The 20,967-nt window shown below is 40.2% G+C and overlaps 1 protein-coding gene across 1 annotated transcript; it reads left to right on the forward strand.

Annotated features, from left to right (window-relative positions):
* The first annotated feature begins 276 nt into the window (after positions 1–276).
* CCDC77 (coiled-coil domain containing 77) lies at positions 277–17,893 on the forward strand. Its single transcript, XM_070947901.1, has 12 exons — positions 277–369; positions 779–822; positions 1,096–1,312; positions 4,461–4,603; positions 6,427–6,523; positions 8,207–8,282; positions 10,461–10,534; positions 12,786–12,934; positions 13,482–13,890; positions 15,098–15,223; positions 15,350–15,502; positions 16,889–17,893. The coding sequence occupies exons 1-12, from the start codon at positions 277–279 to the stop codon at positions 17,033–17,035; spliced, it is 1,728 nt and encodes a 575-aa protein (XP_070804002.1). The 3' UTR covers positions 17,036–17,893.
* Positions 17,894–20,967: the final 3,074 nt, after the last annotated feature.

Here is a 20,967-nt window from a genome sequence, read left to right on the forward strand (position 1 = left end):
CCATAGTTCTACAGCAGGTGTTACAAATAAACCTAAGATAACTTAAATGACCAGTTTTTAGAGCTGTTACAGATCAGAGCTGAATTGGACTAATTTATTTTGAATCTACAGTAATCCATGAGCTATCCCATTTTTATTGAGTTGGATTACACCTGCCATTGGTATAAGTCATCTTGTTAAGTTCTTTATTATGGCATAGGGGGACAGATTGTGAAAAAAGGTCTAAGAAATGTTTTTGTTTTCTGATCTTTTTGGATAAAGGCCAAATGGTGAGAGATGTTTTATGGCTCAGTAATTCAGTATATTAAATGCATTGCAGATGGGGAGAACGAGCGCCATGGCTACTTCTCCAAGAACACCTTGCAAAAAGTAAGTCAAAGAATTAGATGCTGATTTCAAATGTCTTTTGTTGTTTTCCTCTTCATTTATCTCAAGAGTAATAAGAATCTTGCAAAGCACGATTCATAGACCTCCCAGCATCCCATTTTTAGTTTCCAAAGCAACATACTCAGGAGTAGGCAAAGCTGAAATTTTGGGCCTTTGTTGGAGTTTATGAATTTGTTGTTTTAGGTGTGATACCCTTTTCAAAGTCAAATCACTGTGGGTGCTTAAAACTGCATGTAATATAATTAACAAAATTATTAATAATATAATTAAAACAAATTACAATAAAGTTTAATCTTGCCCGTTGAAGAGATGTCACGATGTATTGGTTGTCCCTATAGACCAGGGGTTCCCAAACTTGGCAACTTTAAGATTTGTGGACTTCCACTCCCAGAATTCTCCAGCCAGCTATGCTGTGCCTGTAGCAACCAGCAATGAGTAAACAGATTGCATTCTTTCATTAAGGTGCATAGTTTACCTAATTTCTACCCTTTTCAAAATTAAATGAAAATAAATGCTCTCAAAAGTCCTTATTTAACAGAACAATCCTAATCTGGATTGTAGGCAGGAATCCTGTTTCAGGGACCACTCCCAGCCTTATAATACCTTTCCGCTCAGTGTCCCACATGGGTCTAAGATCACATGCAAGTATAGGGTTAAAAGCTTTTAGTAATGTTAACTCTTCTTTTGGTATTTATTTATCTTTTCCAGATCAAGCACTCCATGTGCTGCTTCCAAAGGTGCTCTCTCTCCTTCGCCTCACCAAAATGATTCTACCCCTCTTCCTTCAATCAATGAACGTCTGGCCTACCTTCGTCCCTCTCGGGAGCTGCTGGAATACTATCGAAAGAAGATTGCAGAATTCGATGAAGAGCATGAAGGACTGGTCAAACGGTTGGAGACGTACAAAGCGTCTTATGATGAACAGGTAAGAAAAAAAGAGTGAGTAACAGAGTTGGAAGGGACCTTGTAGGTCATCTAGTCCAACCCCCTGCTCACACAGGAGACCTGTACTAGGGATTCAAACCGCCAAGCTGCCGATCTTTCTGATTGACAAGCTCAATGTCTTAGCCACTGAGCCACCTAGTCAGGTTATTAATCCACCAAGAGATGAGTGATCTGGAAAGCCACATAAGGAAGCTTCAAGGTTTACTCCTTTGTCCTTTTATGGCTTTGAATTTTTTGCCAAAGCTACATAGAAGGCATTTTCACTGTAAAGTATTAAAGAGAAATATGAATTATCTGGAACTTGGTTCCATACATTATATTTATCTGAAGCCTCATACTTTTTTTAAAACTCTTTTAAATCACTGATAGTGAAAGAAATCTTTATCCGCCTTAGTTTTTAAAAGAATCAATATGAGCTGAAGCAGCATTCTCCTGCTTCCATCTTTGTTTTTCATTCAGAGTCTTAACAGGAGAATGCATTCTAGTCTGACCTAAATTAAACCAAAACTATATTTCACTTTTTAAAATATATAATTTTGGGTGGTGGCTTTAAAAAACAAGCAGGATGAAAAGAATAATTTTCATTGCATAATTATGCTTTTTCTCAATAGATGTGATATCAAAAAGGTTCAAAGTGCTCTATGCATGCGTGTGTGTGTGTACACATGCTTACACATGTGCATTGTGTTAATAAATTCTAAGATAATATGGAACATTAAGTAATTAATAACTTTGTTATCCAAGCTGAGGTGCCGCAGTGGTTAGAGTGCAGTACTGCAGGCTACTTAGCTGAGTGCTAGCTGCAGTTCAGCAGTTGTGGTGGTGATGATGATGATTAGTTCAATTATATGCCCCCTTTCTCCGAAAACTCAGGGCAGCTTACAATACATTTAAAAAACCATTATAAAAACATTTAAAAATTAAAACATTAAAACCCATTCACATCATTCATGGCTGGATCTCACAAGATCGCAACAGCGAGATCAACGGCCCCAGGCCTGCCGGAAAAGCCAGGTCTTCACCGCTTTTCGGAAGGCCAATAGGGTGGGGGCGGTCCGGACCTCAGGAGGTAACTGGTTCCAGAGAGCTGGGGCAGCCACAAAGAAGGCCCTCCCCCATGGGCCCACCAGCCGGCATTGTTTAGCAGACGGGACCCAGAGGAGACCAACTCTGTGGGATCTTACCGGTCGCTGGGAGCTATGTGGTAGAAGGCGGTCTCGAAGATAACCTGGCCCTGAGCCATGTAGAGCTTTAAAGGTAATAACCAACATCTTGAATTGTGCCCGGAGACTAATAGGGAGCCAGTGCAGCTCGTGGAGAATTGGTGTAATGTGGGTGTATCTAGGTGTACCCACGATAGCTCGCGCGGCTGCATTCTGGACCAACTGTAGTCTCCGAACACCTTTCAAGGGTAGCCCCATGTAGAGCACGTTGCAATAATCTAACCGTGAGGTGACAAGGGCATGAGTGACTGTGAGGAGAGATCTCACCGGCTCAAGGTTGACTCAGCCTTCCATCCTTCCGAGGTGGGTAAAATGTGGACCCAGATTGTTGGGGGCAATAGGCTGACTCTGTAAACTGCTTAGAGAGGGCTGTAAAAGCACTGTGAAGTGGTATATAAGTCTTAAGTGCTATTGCTATTGTTGCTGCTCTATTATTCCCTATTTTATTACTCTATACTCACATTGGGGAAAAAAGGAAAACACAGATAATTCTGGGAGGTGCAAGGAAGTGTTGCTTTTCTTTAGGATGCTGACTTTCCCAGGAAGAAAATGAGGCACCCAGGAAAGTGAGAGGCCAGTTGAACAAGGTTCTCCATGCAAGTAAGGAAGGAATATGAGGCAAGATTTCATGGCCCAGTCCCTTCCTGGCATATCCTGCTGGGAAGGGTAACTCTACATCACTTTAGACAAATAGTTATCCAACATCATCTTAAAAACTTCCAGTGTTGGAGCATTCGCAATTTCTGGAAGCATGTTGTTCCACTGATTAATTGTTCTGATTGTTAGAAAATTTCTCCTTAGTTCTAAGTTGCTTCTCTCCTTGATTAGTTTCCACCCATTGCTTCTTGTCCTGCCCTCAGGTGCTTTGGAGAATAGCTTGACTCCCTCTTATATATATTTTATTTGTAGACTATACTCCTTAAGAATGGGAGACAGCAGTTGTGTTCCGAGGACCACGGCAGTTCTGTAGTCCTATTCAAAGCACTTTTATCCTCTCTTGATTCATTTACTGATCTTTGATTAAGCTAAGCCAATACCATAGCGATTATTCTAGCTCACAGTTCTGCTAGGTCTAAGTAGAGCTGTTCCCTGGTCTATTCCTTAAAAGTGTTTTTATTGAAGAAGCCGAATGTAGATAATAAACCAACCAATTTATAGTTTGAGAGTTTGATACGATATGCTAAGAGAAAAGAAAGTGGAACTAAATTAGAAAATAGGACAAACATTAGAAGCGTAGAGGAAAGTAATGATTGTAATAGGGCAGGGGTCTGCAACCTTAAACACTCAAAGAGCCATTTGGACCTGTTTCCCACAGAAAAGAAAACACCGGGAACCACAAGACCCTTCCCATGCCTGACTATTTCTTGAGTGGCCACAAAACTAGCATATGTAGTTGAATTAAACGTTCTGTTTTCTTCTGAAACTTTTCTTTTCTTGGATTTATCCATGGTTGGCCTACCGGGGGTTGAAAAGCTCAATAAATTGCGTGCCGGCAGCTCAATAAATTGCGGTGTCACACATTGGCAGTTGGGATGCATATTTTGAGTGACAGGGAGCCGCAGCAGAGGGGTGAAAGAGCCACATGCAGCTCCAGAGCCTCAGGTTGCTGACCCCTGTAATAGGGCTAAGAGAGGGCTGGACAGTTCACTTAATAGCTACTTGAACTTCCATTGATGTTTGAAGTCCTGAAAACCATTCTCAGCATACAGAAGAGATGGTAAGCATGAAGAAAACACTTGTTACAATTTGTAGAACTTGATATTAAGCACCTTCTTGACAGGCTAAATGCTAGCGTTCTGTCAAGAAGTTCCCTTGGGTGTGGGATGGAACGTGGTCTTGAGAAAACTTGTATTCTACTTTTGTTTCTTCTGCCAGGGGATTGATAATATTTTTTTCTCTCCACAGCACAAGTTGCAATGGGAAATGCGTCAGCGAGAAGAAGAAATTGCAGAACTTCAGAAGGCTTTGAGTGATGTGCAAATGTACCTTTTTCAAGAAAGAGAGCATGTGCTGCGCCTTTATGCTGAAAACGATCGACTGAAAATCAGGTTTGTGGCCTGGTCTGGAAGACTGAAAAATGGCAAGAGATTGATGGGATTTATAGATTTGAAATATATTGGAATTTTGCACTTGGGCAAAAAATAAGATGTGTGTGAATGGAATGCAGATGAGAGCAATTTGCTTCTTCCTTGCCTTTTTATTTTATGACATTGGAATATAATTGGTACTTGCTTCTTAGGGGAAAGGATCTATGACAAAGATGCAGACTGTCAGTGAGAGAGTAAACTTACAGACCCTTTCATTCCTCTGCTGTTTTCTTGAGAAAAACTGCAAATGAATCTTCTCTTTTCTCACTGGAATACAATTTGAACTACAGAACAGTTACAATTTTTGCAGCATCCCCCATGATCACGTGATCAAAATTCAGATGCTTCGCAACTGGTTCATGTTGCTGTGTTTCAAGGTCATGTGATCCCTTTTGGCAACCTTCTGAGAAGCAAAATCAATGCGGAAGCCAGATTCATTTAACAACCGGATAACTCATTTATCAGCTGCAGCGATTCACTTTAACAGCAGGGGCAAGAAAGGCTGTAAAATCATGCAAAACTCACTTAACAAATGAAATTAACACTTAACAACAGATATTTTGGACTCAATTGTGGTAAGTTGAGGACTACCTGTACAGTATATATATCAGTGTGGGATCCCAAATATACTACACTGCTCAAAAAAAGGGAATGCAAACAGAAGACATCCGAGATCTGAATGAATGAAAAAGCCTTATTAAATACTTTGTTCATTACATACAGTAGTTTTGTGTTCCCTTTAGTTGTTTGAACAGTGTATAAACTACTGTATGTAACGAACAAAGTATTTAATAAGGCTATTTCATTCATTCAGATCTCGGATGTCTTCTGCTTGTGTTCCCTTTATTTTTTTGAGCAGTATATTTTTCTCTTACCTAAAATATTGGATAAAAATGTTGAAAATAAATACATCCAGTTGAGTAAGAGAGGTATCTGTTTTGTTCAATTAATAGAGTATTAATCAAAAATCTCCCCCCCCCCCAAAAAAAGGGCCAGATAATCCATTTCATAAAAATAATTTCCAAGAGATTGTATCGGATCCTCAGAATTCTTTCTTGCCTTTCTGTTTGAACAAAAAACAACACCCCCAATTCACATATGAACAGTTCATAGTTATCAACTTTACTCTGTTGCAAGTCAAGCACAGAGGATTTCTCCCATTGTTTTGGGATGTTATTTTTTGCAATCCTATGATAGGAATTTTAGAATTACCATATCTGGACTGATACGGGTCTCGGGAGTTATGCTGGTACATTTCTACTTATATGTATGTCTTAGTCCTAAAATAGAACTTCCTCTTCCAAAACATCATAATAATTTATGTCATAATAATAATTTAATAATAATAATTTAGAGTCTGATTTTAAGCAGCCTCTATTTTATAAAATGATTTGCCAACATTGCCTCCTGGTGGCTAAAGATTCAAGTTCACATTCTTAGTCATAAGATGCTACTCTAATTTCTATTTGTTCTTTCTGAAATAGAAGACATTGAGAGATATAATATCTTCAGCAGAGGAGAAATTACATTTAAAACAGTGTTTCCGACCATTAGTTTGCCATAAAGTTTTCGTGAAGACTTAAAAGTGGTTAGATTCTACAAGAAAGAAAACTTCTAGAGTATGTAAAATTTAAAAAAAATGGTTTTCAGAGATTTAAGTGAACCTTGAAGTCAACAAAAAGTGCAGGATACATCAGCATCTAGGAACAGAAATAAATTGCATTATTTTCAATGCACGGGGATTTAGAGGACAGAAAATAAATTGCTTTATTTTCAATCTACAGAGAACTAGATGACAGAAAGAAGATTCAACATCTTTTGGCTTTATTAGGAACAGATGAGGGTGAAATTACCTATTTTCACCAAGAACCCCCAAATAAGGTAAGGACCATCAATTAACCTAGATATTTTTACCCCATTTGTTTTATTTTATATAATACATTACTTACATTATTGTTAGGGCTTATTAAAAAGATTTAAATAATGGTATAAAATGTAGCTGCAACAAGATCTTTTTTTTTAAAGGCAGCAAAATATATTCAAGGAACTGCAATATATTTTTGGAATGAAAAGTACCCTTTAGTTCTCAGAGAAAGAGCACGATATAAACATAATCACGTGTATAAATTTTCAGGCAAAAGCTAATGTAAATCAATAAATTGAAGTTTTAATGAAATTGATGAATTTGTGCCTCATAGGCCTAAACCCAATACTTTCCCAAGTGACAATTCCAGAAAGCCTTGTAAGTCAAGGTTGGTCAATCTATCATTCAAGTCAAGTTGTTAAAAGTAAATAATTATATAGGTCCGCTTTCATAGGAATGACTTTTAATGATAGAGATGGTTTAGCTGTGCTACTTGCAACATTACCTATACATGGTAAAGACAGCACTGCTCGGTTTTGTCATGTGTGTTACAAGTACAACTAAATTCCAGTTGTGCCACAAGTATTCTGAGCAAACTTGGATCTCTAATCTAGAGATTATGCTGCAAGCCAGTATAATATTACCAGCTTGGAAGTATATGTAGTCGCTGACACAAATCAGAAGCAAATCAGTTTGTTAAATGAGCCATGGTGGCGCATAGTGGTTAGAGTGGTTAGAGTGCAGTACTGCAGGCTACTTCTGCTGACTGCAATTTGGCAGTTCGAATCTCACCAGGCTCAAGGTTGACTCAAGCCTTCCATCCTTCTGAGGTCGGTAAAATGAGGACCCAGATTGTTGGGGACAATAGGCTGACTCTGTAAATCACTTAGAAAGGGCTGTAAAGAGGTATATAAGTCTAAGTGCTATTGTTATTAAATATGCTAGGAAACTGGTGAATGCTGACTGAAAGGTTTGGGAAATGCAATGCAGCATTTTATTGACAGAGAAGTGAGCAGAGACCAGATTTTTTTTCTTCAATAGATTTATTGAAAAATTAATTTCAAAAAAGAAAGTTTATATTTGTTGATCTAGAGAAAAGACATGCTAAAGTGAATAGGCATGGGGTGTTTTACAGAAATATGAAGTTGGAGATTGGTTGGTGAAAGCTTTAAAAGTGGGTGTATGAAGGAAATAAAGCATGCAAGAGAAAACAATGCATAGGTAATAGCTTGACATTAAACAGTGTAAAGCAAAGTTGTGTGATGTCCCCCTAGTGGTTTAATGTATTAATACATTAATAAAAATGTATGCTTCTAGTGATTTTAGACTTTTTATCAGCTGGAAACATAAACATACCTATCGCTCCAGATTATGCCTTCTTCTTAGTTGAGATCTGAAGGACTTGCAGTAAATGTTAGATTATTTCACACATCAACATCGATTGGAAAATTAAGTTATAAAAGACAGGGTAGTTGTGATTAATGGGGAAAATTAACTAGAGCAAGTAGGTTAATTTGCACATTTTGGTAAAAGAGGTAGGAAAATGTATGAAGAAATATTAAGATACAAGCATAACATTAATAGTTGAAACTAGATCATTGTTATCTATATATTTTATTATTTCTTATAATTACTGTGTCTAATGTGTATATGAAATACTTTGATAAAATAAAAAATGAGCAATGTTTTGGTTATTATAGGTCACTATAGATCAACTACCTGCACCTACTAAAAGAGATTCCCAGGAAGGATGTGACAAATACACTTCAATAATAGGTCAGTGGAAAAATAAAAATTACTTTGAGTAAACATTAGAGATAACATTCAGATACCATAGGGTTTTATGGAAAAGATCTGACTCTAATTGGACTTGAATATTTAGCCTTCTCCTTTGCGGTACCCAATGAATTTATTGCTACAACTCTCAAGATGCTGCCTGTAAATTTGGAAGTTGTACTTTAATTTTTCCTAAATGATTTGAGCTGAAATCTTTCCTCCTCTCTCCTTTCCTAAAAACTGGGTTTCTCCTTTTCACTAGACAAGGCTAAGATTTGGAACAGCCATAGAGGGAGAAAACATGCCCTCCCAGCGATTTTCCTGCTAAGTTCCATTGCACAGAATTACGTGGGCTTCTTTTCCCAAAGAATCTCAAACTAATTTCAATCAGAATAGAGCTGGAAGGGACTTTGGAGGTCTTCTAGTCCAGCCCCCTGCTCAAGCAGGAGACCCCATACTATTTCCGACAGGCTGTCCAGTCTTTTCTTAAAAACTTCCAGTGACAAAGCACCTACAACTTCTGCGGGCAAGCTATTCCATTGATCAATTGTTATGGTTAATTCAGTGAATTGGTCACATTGATTCTTTAAAGAAAGTAAAACCTAAAAGTTTTTCTCAGTTATTTCAGGAATCTCTCAGATAGGCAGAACACCAACAGGGGAAATTCTAACTACCAGTCAAAAAGAGACAAACTCTAAATAGCAGTTCTTCTCCTTTGCTATCTGAAGTACTATCCGTATGACTACCCCTCTTTGTGCTAATCACTTTGATTTCAGCCATAGTAGCGTAACCACCAGTGGATTACCTCTATATAATTTTGTGGTGCATCAATAAGAACTTTTGGTGTAAGCAATGAGTCCAGAAATACGCAGGCTGTTCTACGTTTCAGGTTTACCAATAGCATGTAGAATTAGAATGAGAGAATTGGAGAGAGACTTTGGTGTCATGGTGAAGGTGCTGTCCTGGAAACCAATATAGGTTCTAGGTCTTCTTTAGGCAAGAAAAGCCAGCTGGGTGACGTTGAACCAGTCACTCAGCCCACTTCAGAAGGCTGTTGTAGGGAAAATAGGTGGCAGGAGTGTTAGGCATGTTTGCCGCCTCAAGTTATATTATTAAAAGGGTGGGATAAATATTATTATTATACCTTAATAATTCATAGGTCCTTGGTTAGGACTAGAATTAAGTTTCTACAAGTCTTAGACTGTAAATCTAGCTGTAGACTATCCATATAATATAATAAAGTAATATAATAATCCATAAAATAATAGTAAAACAGAGCAAGCTATTTGATACCAATGCAGTCAGGGCTAGGACGCAGCCACAGGGCATTGCATGCAAAAACAACTAGACACAGTTTTTCCGCGCCCCCCCCCCCCCCGTGCCATCACTCTGCTACACACTTAATTCCCATAGCACTGTCTTATGCCTAAAGATATACCCATGTGGTAGGGCTGTATTTCCATTATCCCTTCTCATCTTTCCTACTACTCCTACTGTTATCTTTTGATTTATCACTTGTTGTTCATATGTAGGCTGAGAGCTTATGCACCGGAGACAAATTCCTTGTGTGTCCAGTCACGCTTGGCCAATAAGGAATATTCCTATTCCTCTTGCTGCTTTGGAGAGAGTTGTGACCCATTCTGTAAAGGATGTAGCTACTTCAGGCATTTTTTTTTTCTTAGCAGAGTTCCCATAATTGCCATTGGCAAATCTGTTACAATCTGCCTTCCTACATTCCTGAAGTTCTTTCAATTCCCCCCCCCTTTTTTGGGGGGGGGGACACCATTAGTATATCTCAGTTTTCAGGATGCCTCCTTCCACTGTAGGAAAAGAGAAATAGAAATGATTGCAAAAATTATTTCTCTAAAGCAAATGAAGATGATGGTTTTTATCATAGGGAAAAAACTATCCTGAGTTTTTATTCTGACAGGGTTTTTTCTCTTCTTTTACCCTGCAACTTTAAGAAAGAGGTTCTTCCCCCTAATTCAGGCATTTAATTTTTTCTTTTGGAGCAAGGGCAAAGAGCAACTTGGTTTTCCGTGTATAGAAAAAGAATGTTCGTAGTAAGTGCATGGTTCCGTTCTGTTAACTATTGTGGCCTAAAACATTACCTCAAAGAAAACCTTTCAGATAAATAAAATGAATGGGATAACATCTTGTCACTTATTTTCTTTGTAGGTTTTAAAAATAGAAGAGAGAAACCCGAATGTGCAAATAGATACCAAAAAGACAACCAAACACTTCTACTACAGGTAATTGGTAGGATTACGTGAAAAACTGTAGAATCACCATGCTGGTCTGGGTTTCAGTTCATCAAATCAAAGTCAGGATCGGTTCTTCTACTAAGGTGTTAAAGAATGTGTATATGGTAATGAACATGGTTACATTTCATGGTGATATACTACTGACATTCCACCCCTCCTCAGGGGTGAAATGTAAAATTTGTTACTACCGGTTCAGTGGGCATGGCTTGGTAGGGGGTAATGTGACTGGGTGGGCGTGGCCAACTTTTTTAAAAAAAAACTTTTCAAAGCATTTTTTCTAATGCTTTGAAAAGCCTCTGCTGATCAGGCAACTCAGCTGGGATCGTCAGAGACTTTTCAAAGCATTTTTTTTTAACCACCTCTTCGGCCAAGAGATTGCAGAAAAAATTGCTTTGGAAAGCCTCTGAGGATCCCAGCTGAGCCGTGCGATCATCAGAGGCTTTTTTTTTTTTTTTTTTTTTTTTACTTTTAAAAGCATTTTTTCGTCGGAAGAGGTTGTAGAAAAAATGCTTTTAAAACTAAAAAAAAAAAGCCTCTGATGATCGTGCGGCTCAGCTGGGCATGGTGGAGGGGGGCGCAGGGATTTTTGCTACCAGTTCTCCGAACCACCCGCCTCCATCGCTACCGGATCGGGCATTTCACCTCTGCCCCTCCTGCATTGGAGTCTTGACTACACCCCGGTTAAACAACATAATGAAGGGTATTTTCATCTGGCCAGGTTTTGGTAATGGATGCCAGTCTTCCCTCTAATCCACCATTTCTTGGTATACAAGTTGGATCTATTATAGACAGATCTGGTACTAAGGGCCTTAATCTGTTCCATTTCAGGTGTGTCTTCCCTGAGAAAAGTGGGAGAAAGAAAGTAGTAGAGACTACCAAAAGAGCATTAAAAAGGGACCGTTTTCTCAGGCACCTAGTTTGACTTTACTGCCTTACTGAACAAAAGATTGCAAAAGAGGTCACGCTAGAGACGGTGTTGTCAAGGAGAGAACCAGAACAAGCTGAAATTAGACTAGCCATTCACCACAATGGAACCATTAGCAACCATTCTTCCCACTCAAAAAGCATGCACTGAACATGACAAAGTGTGAGCGGGGGAAAAATGGCATAAGAATGTAGTAGATCTGTTAATAGAACCTATCTATATATTACTCAGCCGTTGCTGGGATGCTGTCTTGGTTTTGCAATTGGAAGTTTAAGAGATTTGCAGCCTTGAATGGCTCACTGGGGAAACTTCCAGATCTGGTATCCATCAAGAGAAGTCTGACAAGATAATATCCCCAAGAGTTCTGATTTTTTCCTTTGACTGACTGAAAGGAACAAGAATTGATGACTCAGGAGCCATTTGTATACAGTTCTCTTCCTGGTAATATGTCACTGTTTCATCAGAATTTTGCAGGAGAAGGGCGGGATATAAATTGAATAAATAATAAATTTAGCTATGCAGATGTATGTTCCCACGCCCTTATACACTAATCGGGTCTCTGATCAGGTTAGCCAGGGTTCACCTTAACATTTTATTCTCTAATGTTACTACAATCATTGAAGGGATTTTGAATGGACCCCCGCCTCTCTTCCAGGCGGGACTCTAGTACAATGTAACCTAACAGGTTTGCAATCTTTTATTACAAGAGTGAGTTGTCTGCTGTAAACTACATTTTCCCCCTTATTCTCATTCAGAGAATTGTGGCTATGCAAATATTGAGACAGATGAAGGGAATGAAGTTGGGAGAAGGGAGAGCAACTCTGGAAATGTATGGTCTGAAGAAAGAACAAGTGATTAATGGCAGATGACAGTTTCAGTAATCATTTTATCTTTGACATTCAGTGGTTGGAAATACAACTGTGATGCTTTTCTAAAAAAAAAAAAATACATAATGCTCCCTCTTCATAATCTTTCCAATAACAGTGGGTTGGACTTGGAGAGTTCAAATCACCCAGCCACCTTCTGCACCTATGAGAGAACTAGAACTTTCCTTTCTTCTTGACATCCCAGGTGTCAAACTCGTGGCGTCACGTGTCATGAAGTTTTTTCCCCTTCACGGAGCTGGGGTGGGCGTGGCCTGCACGTAACGTATCCAGCCCATGGGCCACCAGTTTGACACCCCTGTTCTGGTCCGACACCTTAATTCACTACATCAAACTGGCTAAAATCTGCAAACGAGGCTGTTTTGCAAGGGAAAGCTTTTATTTGCATTATAGCATATTCTTCAGATTTTTTTTTTCTTTGTGGATTCAGGTGGAGTCTCTTCAAGCTCAACTAGAAGAACAGACTAAGCTGTCAAAGGAGCAGACTGAAGCACTGCTAGAAGATCGACGCATCCGTATCGAAGAAGCTCAGGTGCAGCATCAGAGAGATCAGGAACAGATCAAAGACATTACTGAAAAGTAGGTGCAAAAGACCAGTTGAGATCACATACCAAAAGGAATGATACGTTAGGTGTTGTAAAAGCATTTTATTCTGCCCTGGGCAAAATATCGTTTAAAAAAAAAAAAATGATCTTTCTGATTTTAACCTCTGCTACAGTATGTGTGGGATAGATTGTTTTGTAAGTGATTACTTCTAGATAATGTTATTACTTAGGAAAGAGTCCATCATATTGTAATTGAACCTAGCTGTTACATGGATAATTAGTTCCAAATTCAATCACCAAAACTATATTGGTTCTGTGATAAATCTTTGTCTAGCAATCCTGGAGAGCTGCAAATCAGAATAGAGTCCTAGATGACTAATCCAATTTGGGTTAGGATCCAGATCCATGTAGATTCACATCCAGAATACACATGGTGACACAGCAGCCATAAACTTAGGACACACCGATATACTGAAGCTGTTGCTTCCTGTTCCACATCCTGATTCACCCTTGTAATGGAGTTAAAGTATAAATTGGCCAATAAATCAGTTACTAATTTATTGTAACCTGCCTCTCCGCAGATACCATAAAGCTCAACATTTGCTATATGAGAGTACCAAAGATTTTCTGCAGATAAAGTTTGATGCACGAGCAAATGAAAAATCCTGGATGGCAGAGAAGGACACTCTGCTGAGGAAGATGGACAAATGTAAATGTGCACACAAGCAGAGCAGGGTTTATAAGGATGGTAGTCCGGTCCAGGATCACGTCAATCAGAGTTATGAAAGTTGTCAAAGCTGGTGGGTTGCTAGCCCAGAGAAGCAGGACACTACATTGGATGAATGGAGAAGTAGTCCTCATCAGCAAAGTTTCACCAAGAGGTCACCTCCCAGTGGGAAGGTTGAAGTTTTCAAGAGAAAGCCAAAAGTTATCAGATGTGTTTTTCAAGGAGAGCAGAACATTCACAAAATATATGGAGGAGAGATTAAGGTAACAGCCTTATTACTAACTTAACAACTGCAATGATTTACTTAACAACTGTGGCAAAAATGGTCGTAAAATGAGGCAAAACTCACTTAACAAATGTCTTGTTTAGCAATGGAAATTTTGGGCTCAATTGTGGTCATAAGCTGAGAACTACCTGTACCATACAACTTCAATACTGTGATGCCATGGTCCTGTCAGACCCAGAAGCCATCTTTTACATTTGGGCTTTCAGGCCTGCCACATTTTCTTCTGTGGGAAAATGGGAGGGGGCATTGCATAGAGCAGTGATGGCTAACCTTTTTGCCATCGCGTGCCAAAAGTGGGGGGAGCACAGGGGGGTCGTGTGCGTATGTGCCCACACCCATAATTCAATGCATTCCCCCCCCGCGCATGCCCATGCGACCCCCTCGTGCTCCCCCCACTTTTGGCACGTGATGGCACAGTGGGCCCGGTAGGCCCATTTTTTGTCCTCCCCAGGCTCCAGAGGCTTTCTTGGCCTTCCCCCCCATCCTGGAGGCTGGAAATGGCCTGTTTCCCAACTTCCGGTGGGACCGGAAGGCCTGTTTTTCGCCCTCCCCAGGCTCCAGGGTGAAAACTGCCTTTCCCAACCACCCAGAGGCCCTCCAGAGGCCAGAAATGGCCAGAATGCCTAAAATCAGCTGGCCGGCATGCGCATGCACACTGGAGCTGAGCTAGGGCAATGCTCGCGTGCCCACAGATATGGCTCCACATGCCACCTGTGGCACACGTTCCATAGGTTCACCATCACGGGCATAGAGTATGGATGATATGTAGTCAAAATAACATTTCTTTCTCAGAGAGTCAAGGGCACCTTGCCCTGGCACCTGAAGTCAGATGACTGGGAAGCGTCTCCAGTTTGGATGGTGGATGATTGGGCCATGTGATGGACATGTGGGTGCTGGGCAGGGACAACTTTCACTTGGGTGGGGAAAACCTGGAAACTTTCAGATTCAGGTTTTCCCAGATGTGCCAATATGACATCTTCAATAAACAGGAACTTTGAGGAAACTTAAGCCTCGGAGTCTTCTTTCATTGGGGGGTGTTACTTGGAACTCTGACAGGTGCATTGAAATGATGTCATAAAAGTTTCTTGCCAGTCATTGTTTTTTCTTAATTATTTATTGATGTTACCATTTCTGCACTTCCTACTAGCTGCTCAAATAAGGATTTTTTTTAATCTCGCCTCCAGGGATTAAGAGATCAGTTGACCCAGGAGCGGAAATTAGCAAACATGTATCGAGAACAGTGTGTTTCATTGGAAGAGGAGTTATCTAAGACTCGGGAGGAAGGAAATTTAGGTCAAGAAATGTTCAAGGTAAATGGCTTTTGAGGGCAACTTTGACTAAGTATGGTAGCTCCTTCCTCTATCTTGCCATGAGAACTGCTGACACATATCTGATGATCACACTATACTCTTAACGTTTTGCTTCCACATTTGTAGCAACAGTCAGAAAAGATGGGAAAGCGTCTACAGTTAATGACCCGGCGCTACGAGGCACTGGAAAAAAGGCGGGCCATGGAGGTGGAAGGGTTTAAAAACGATATCAAACAATTCCAACAAAAGCTGCAGGATGTGGAGAAGCAACTTTTCAAGGTAGAAAAGGTTAAAATAACAATTCCTCTGAAATAATGCAAATTTCCAAACTTCAGAAACAATAATTAGCAGAATCTATTTTCAGTTAAGTGTGTTTTTACCAAGAGCCAGGTGATGTGGTGGCTAAAGAGAGACTGGATTAGGAAGAAGAAAGTTCTAGTCCTCCCAGTATGGGGTGCTGTATCATCAGTGTGCTGATAACCAGTTATAAATTTTACCCTTGGTCAGCCAGGCAATGCCATTTGGGTTCTGACCCATTGTCTTAAGTTGTGAGGTACTGGATCAGAAGAAACAAACCCATGACACAACCATAACATGATGCAGTGGATCTGATTTTTATGCCCCCCAATCTGATGAGGGTACCATCTTTGATTCTTGCCAAGGTAGAACTCTACCACACAGAGCTTATTCCACACTTATCCTAGATTTGGGGCTCCTGCTTGAGGTGATGGCAATGGCTGGTGGGGGAAGGGGGGTGTTGGTCATTGTGCAGCTCCATCTTCTGCACCAATTATACCATTCCTGGAGCAAGAGGCCTTGCTCACATGCTCTGGGCATTGCCTGGTTGGATTATGACGATATTTTCTACGTGGGGCTACCCTTGAAGACCATCTAAAATTTACAACTGGCCAAAAGACATCTGCACCTTGCACCTCTGGACACCCTTTAGTTGTCTGTGTTATGCAATTGCTGTGAGCTACATTGGACACCATTATTGTTTGGAGTCCAAGGTGCTGATTATCATCTTTAAAACTGTATGTGGTATAGCATCAAGTTATTTATGGCTTCTCCCTGAGGATATCTACCCAAGGTTGCACTAGGTTAGATAGGATGGGTACATTCTCCTGTTTCCTTAAATGTCATCTGGTGAGACCTAGGAAGTATGCCTTCTCTGTACCAACCCCTGCCCTATGCAACATCCTCCCCAGATCTCACAAGCCTTTACCTATTAGTCTTCCAGATGGCCTTAAAAATCTGGTTCTTTCTCCCAAACATTGGAGATCCCTGCCCTAACTCAATCTTGGCAACTTTAAGACTTGTGGACTTCAATTCCCAGAATTCTGGAAGTTGAAGTCCACAAGTCTTAAAGTTGCCAAGATTGGAGACTCCTGAGTTAGGGAGTGGCTGCACCCCATTAATTGTTAAATGTTGATGACTGAGTGTTTTGGGGAGGGGGTGTTCTAGGAACTATCTTTTGATGATGGTTCCATTCTTTCTGGTTACGTTTCTACTGCTGTTTTTGTGAGCCACCCAAAATTATTGTTCTTGAGATGGGCAGCCATATATGTCCTTTCAGTCCATCAGTCAATAAAATCTACTCAAAACTTTCTGTATTCCTTTTCCAAAATCAAACTCTTCTTCCTTTGAAATTGTTTTTCTTTCTAGGTGGTAATGAACGTGGGACCCGACCAAGATCTTGCAATTCTGCATGAAGTTCGCCGAGGGAACAAGAGAACCAAGAAGCTACAAGGAGAACTTAAAAACTTAAAATCAAAGATATATGGACTGGAGAGCGACCTACGAGATTATTGATAATGATATGTCAGTGTTGATAAAGACCTGTCGCTGCAACAAACTTTTTTTCCACATTTTTTTTTTTTTTTTTTAGTTACAAATATGTAACTTCACTAAGTGTAGCATACACTTTACATTCCAGGGCAGAAGAAAACAATTGAAACTTGTGTGAGACTTGAAAAGAAATTCCTTTTACCTTTTTAATGGAGTACCTAGATTTGGTCTCTGATATGTTGATTTAGACACAGAATCAGGCCAGAGATATTCGACGATTGCTTTTGCAGTGCCTAGAAGAGATGTGATCTATAAGAACTTTTCACTGGCTAAGAATGATATGCTATGCAGGGATCCCAAGAAAAGTGCTAGGTGGGCTGTATCTTGGTTTATTATAGAGAAGAATTTCCAAATGACTCTCAAACTGGGCAGCATAGAACGGTTGATACCAATATATATAGAAAAGAGAATCTCTTACAGCAAGCCACAAAGATTTTTCAAATCAAAACCAGTTCTTGGAATAAGTGCTTTCCTGAGTTCTTTATAGATTACTAACCTAATTGAAGGAGAAGCATAGATCAAGGGGAACTCTATTCATAAGTGACAGGGCTTCAGTCTCAAAACAGATCTATCACCCAGGATAAAGTGTGTGTGTAGGGTTGCAGGGTGCACTAAAAGAAGAGTCAGACCCATTGAGCAGAAACTTGCATCTGAATAAAATTGCATAGGATTTAGTTACAACACAGGTGCTTTCCAGCATGGGTCATTCATATGTTTTCACGAGTATAATTTACTTTGCAGAAATCTTTCTGAACCCAGGAAAGAATTATGACGCATCTATTGATTTATGCTCTGGTGTAGAACAATAAAACTTGCATTATAGCTTTGTCTTCATATATATTTTTTGGTTGATCATTAACAATTACAGAGGTTTAATGTAAAAACTCATAGCCTGCATTTAGGCCAAGGGTCATTAACCTGTGGCTCTTTCACCCCTCTGCTATGGCTTCCTGTAACTCAAAATGTGTGTTACAACCGCCAATGTGCGACACCCCCCAGCATGCAATTAATTGAGCTTTTAACCCACCCACCCCCGGTAGGCCAACCATGGATAAATCCAAGAAAAGAAAAGTTTCAGGAGAAAACAGAACGATTAATCCAACTACATATGCTAGTTTTGTGGCCGCTCAAGAAATAGGCATGGGAAGGGTTTTGTGGCTCCTGGTGTTTTCTGAGGGAAATGGCTCCAAATGGCTCTTTGAGTGTTTAAGGTTGCAGACCCCCTGATTTAAACTAATAATAGGCCATTTGATATTAATCTCCACATAAGAAAAAAAAACCTTTGGAACATTTTAAGATAATAGTATCAGTCTACTTCGTTAATTTTGTTGAAGGTACAACTACCTTCAACCTTCCCAATTATGCTTTCCCTGTGTACATACATACTATGTGCATACATGTATGTATGAGGAGCCTGAGTGGCGTAGGAGGCTAATGCCTCCTAAGGCAGCATTTAGCTGCCTGCAATTACTGCGAGTTCAATTCTCACTAGGCTCAAGGTCGACTCAGCCTTCCATCCTTTCTAAGGTGGGTAAATTGAGGACCCAGTTTGTGGGGGCAATAAGCTGATTTTGTATAAAATATACAAAAGTATGAAGGCTATTGCTTAACGCATTGTAAGCCGCCCTGAGTCTCCGGAGAAGGGCGGCATATAAATCAAAAAAATTTAAAAAAACAAAAAACATTTAACTTCTAGGGCAGGGCTGTCGATTTCACTGCCCACGGGGCCAGTTGCATCACACTGGCCATGCCCACGCCCGGTTTATTGAAGGAAAAAAGTCCTGATTGCGTCACTTGACCCCCGCAGTTCTAGTCATCAGAGTTAAAAACAGTAAGCCAAAGAAATTAAGGCACAAGTTAAAAAAAATACAGCTAAATCTATTTCATACTAGCATTCATTATATTTCTCCATATTTCTGTCATTGTATCCACTATACAAGCCTCTTCCCCCCCCCCACTTCATCATTGCCTTTTATTCTTAACCTCGTGTTACGGATCCGCCTCCAAACCCCTCCCAAAATGCAAGTTCAGAGAAAGAGGGTGAGTTGGCAGAGGAAAGCACGGAGCCGAGTGCTGATCGGGATCAGAGTTCAGGAGTTCAGGAGAGTGCTTGGAACAGCCTCGGCTTGGACAATCGGAGGAGCATCAGGCTGAGGCTAAATGAGGCAAGCCACAGCTGCAGCAAATTGACCTGGCAGGCCGGAGCAGCTCCTGCCCATTAACAATAAGGATGGGAGTCCACACTTCCTGACCCAAGGACACACACAGCAGAGAGGAGACAGGCACAACACCAGTCACCTAAACCAGGGGTCTCCAACCTTGGCAACGTTAAGCCTGGAGGACTTCAACTCCCAGAATTCCCCAGCCAACGTTGACAAGGTTGGAGACCCCTGAGCTTGACTACTCATGAGGAGGCAACTGTGCCTCTTTTGAAGGGCTTAATAGTACTTTTCCAGGTGCAGATGCATCCCTTGCCCACAGTGAAAATTGCAAGCCACTTCAAGAAAGGCCAATCCATATTTAACATTTCCCCAGATGTACTTTGTACATGTCAGCCTTGCCATTTTTCAGTAGTTCCCACAGTAATTACGTATTCCCTTTCATCTATTTTTTTTCTTGAACACTAACGGAATTTGTATTTTTCACCCGTATTCTCATAGAAATGCGTATCTGGGTTTCCTCGTTTCAATTTCATCCCCAAACTTTTAGTTGCTTCCATTTTTAATTTTAATTTTAATTTTAATTGCTATTCATTCTGCCAGAGGTTTCTTTCCTGAAAACATTTTTTTTTAAAGTTCTATCAGAATAGCTTTGTATTGTTGATGCCGCCTTTGATGAGATTCTTTACAATATTTGCTTTCTATACACATTGTATACTTCCCTTATCAGTTTTCCAACAGTCATTCTCTTGTACTCTATATTTTCTCTCAAAAAGTTTTTCCGCTTACCATTTCACCTGGTATCCTTAATGGGAATTGACACACATGGTAATCGACATTCAATGTTCACACTTTAAATATATGGAAATGCTTTCATTTTAAGGGACTACATTGGACACAGTTCTTGATGTATGATTACAATTGGGATTGGAATTTCTGCTGTTAGTCACAGCAATTGTAAAGTGAATCATCACGTAACTGGACCCAATTTCATTACCATTTTTACTGAAGTCATTAAGTGAATCATACAGTCGTTAAGCAAATCCACCTTCCCCATTTGAAGTTGCTTGTTTGAAACTAGCTAGGGAAATTGCAAATCGTGATCCCATAACCAATGTAGTGGCCAGGCAACCAAATCAGTGGTGGGTTCCTCCCAGTTTGGCCCGGTTCCGCCAAGCCGGTAGCCGTGATAATATGACATCATCGAACCGGTTCTTCCCCCCAGCCCTCCGCACCCCCACCCGCCCCCCGCATTATTCTTACCTTTTATTTGACCCCACCCCCAATCTATTGCTGCTTCCTGAGTCCCAGCTGATGGCTAGAGGGAAAAAACTGTTTAAACTCTTGCCGCGGGGCTTCAAAGGGCCGCCCTACAGCTGATCAGTGTTAAAAGAAAACAAATGAGTAGACCGGTGTCTGCAAAAATAAATGGGTCGACCGGTGCCCGCAAAAATACATCAGTAGATCAGTGCCTGCAAAAAGAAATGGGTAGATCGGTACCCTGCAAACAGTTAAAAGCCTGGTAGACCAGTACCTCTGCTAAATCCTAAAGAATTGTCACATGACCATCAAGCCACGCCCACAAAATAAGCCATGCCCACAGAACCGGTAGTAAAAAATTTTAGAACCCACCCCTGAACCAAATTGCTATCCAATGACCGTTGTAAATGCAATGACTGGGTTATAAACGACTTTTTCTGAGGCTAGTGTAACTGAACTATCATTAAACGAATGGTC

This window comes from Pituophis catenifer, unplaced genomic scaffold (genome assembly GCF_029215685.1).
Source record: "Pituophis catenifer annectens isolate HBS135680 unplaced genomic scaffold, rPitCat1.0.hap2 SCAF_7, whole genome shotgun sequence".
NCBI classification, from domain to species: Eukaryota; Metazoa; Chordata; class Lepidosauria; order Squamata; family Colubridae; genus Pituophis; species Pituophis catenifer.

Bases quoted from the DNA above. Each gene is read 5' to 3' on its own strand.
- CCDC77 (XM_070947901.1), top strand. From the start codon at position 277: ATGTTTTATGGCTCAGTAATTCAGTATATTAAATGCATTGCAGATGGG. The intron at 8,283-10,460 runs GTCAGTGGAAAA...TTTTCTTTGTAG, and splicing joins CAAATACACTTCAATAATAG to GTTTTAAAAATAGAAGAGAG. The intron at 15,224-15,349 runs GTAAATGGCTTT...CCACATTTGTAG, and splicing joins TAGGTCAAGAAATGTTCAAG to CAACAGTCAGAAAAGATGGG.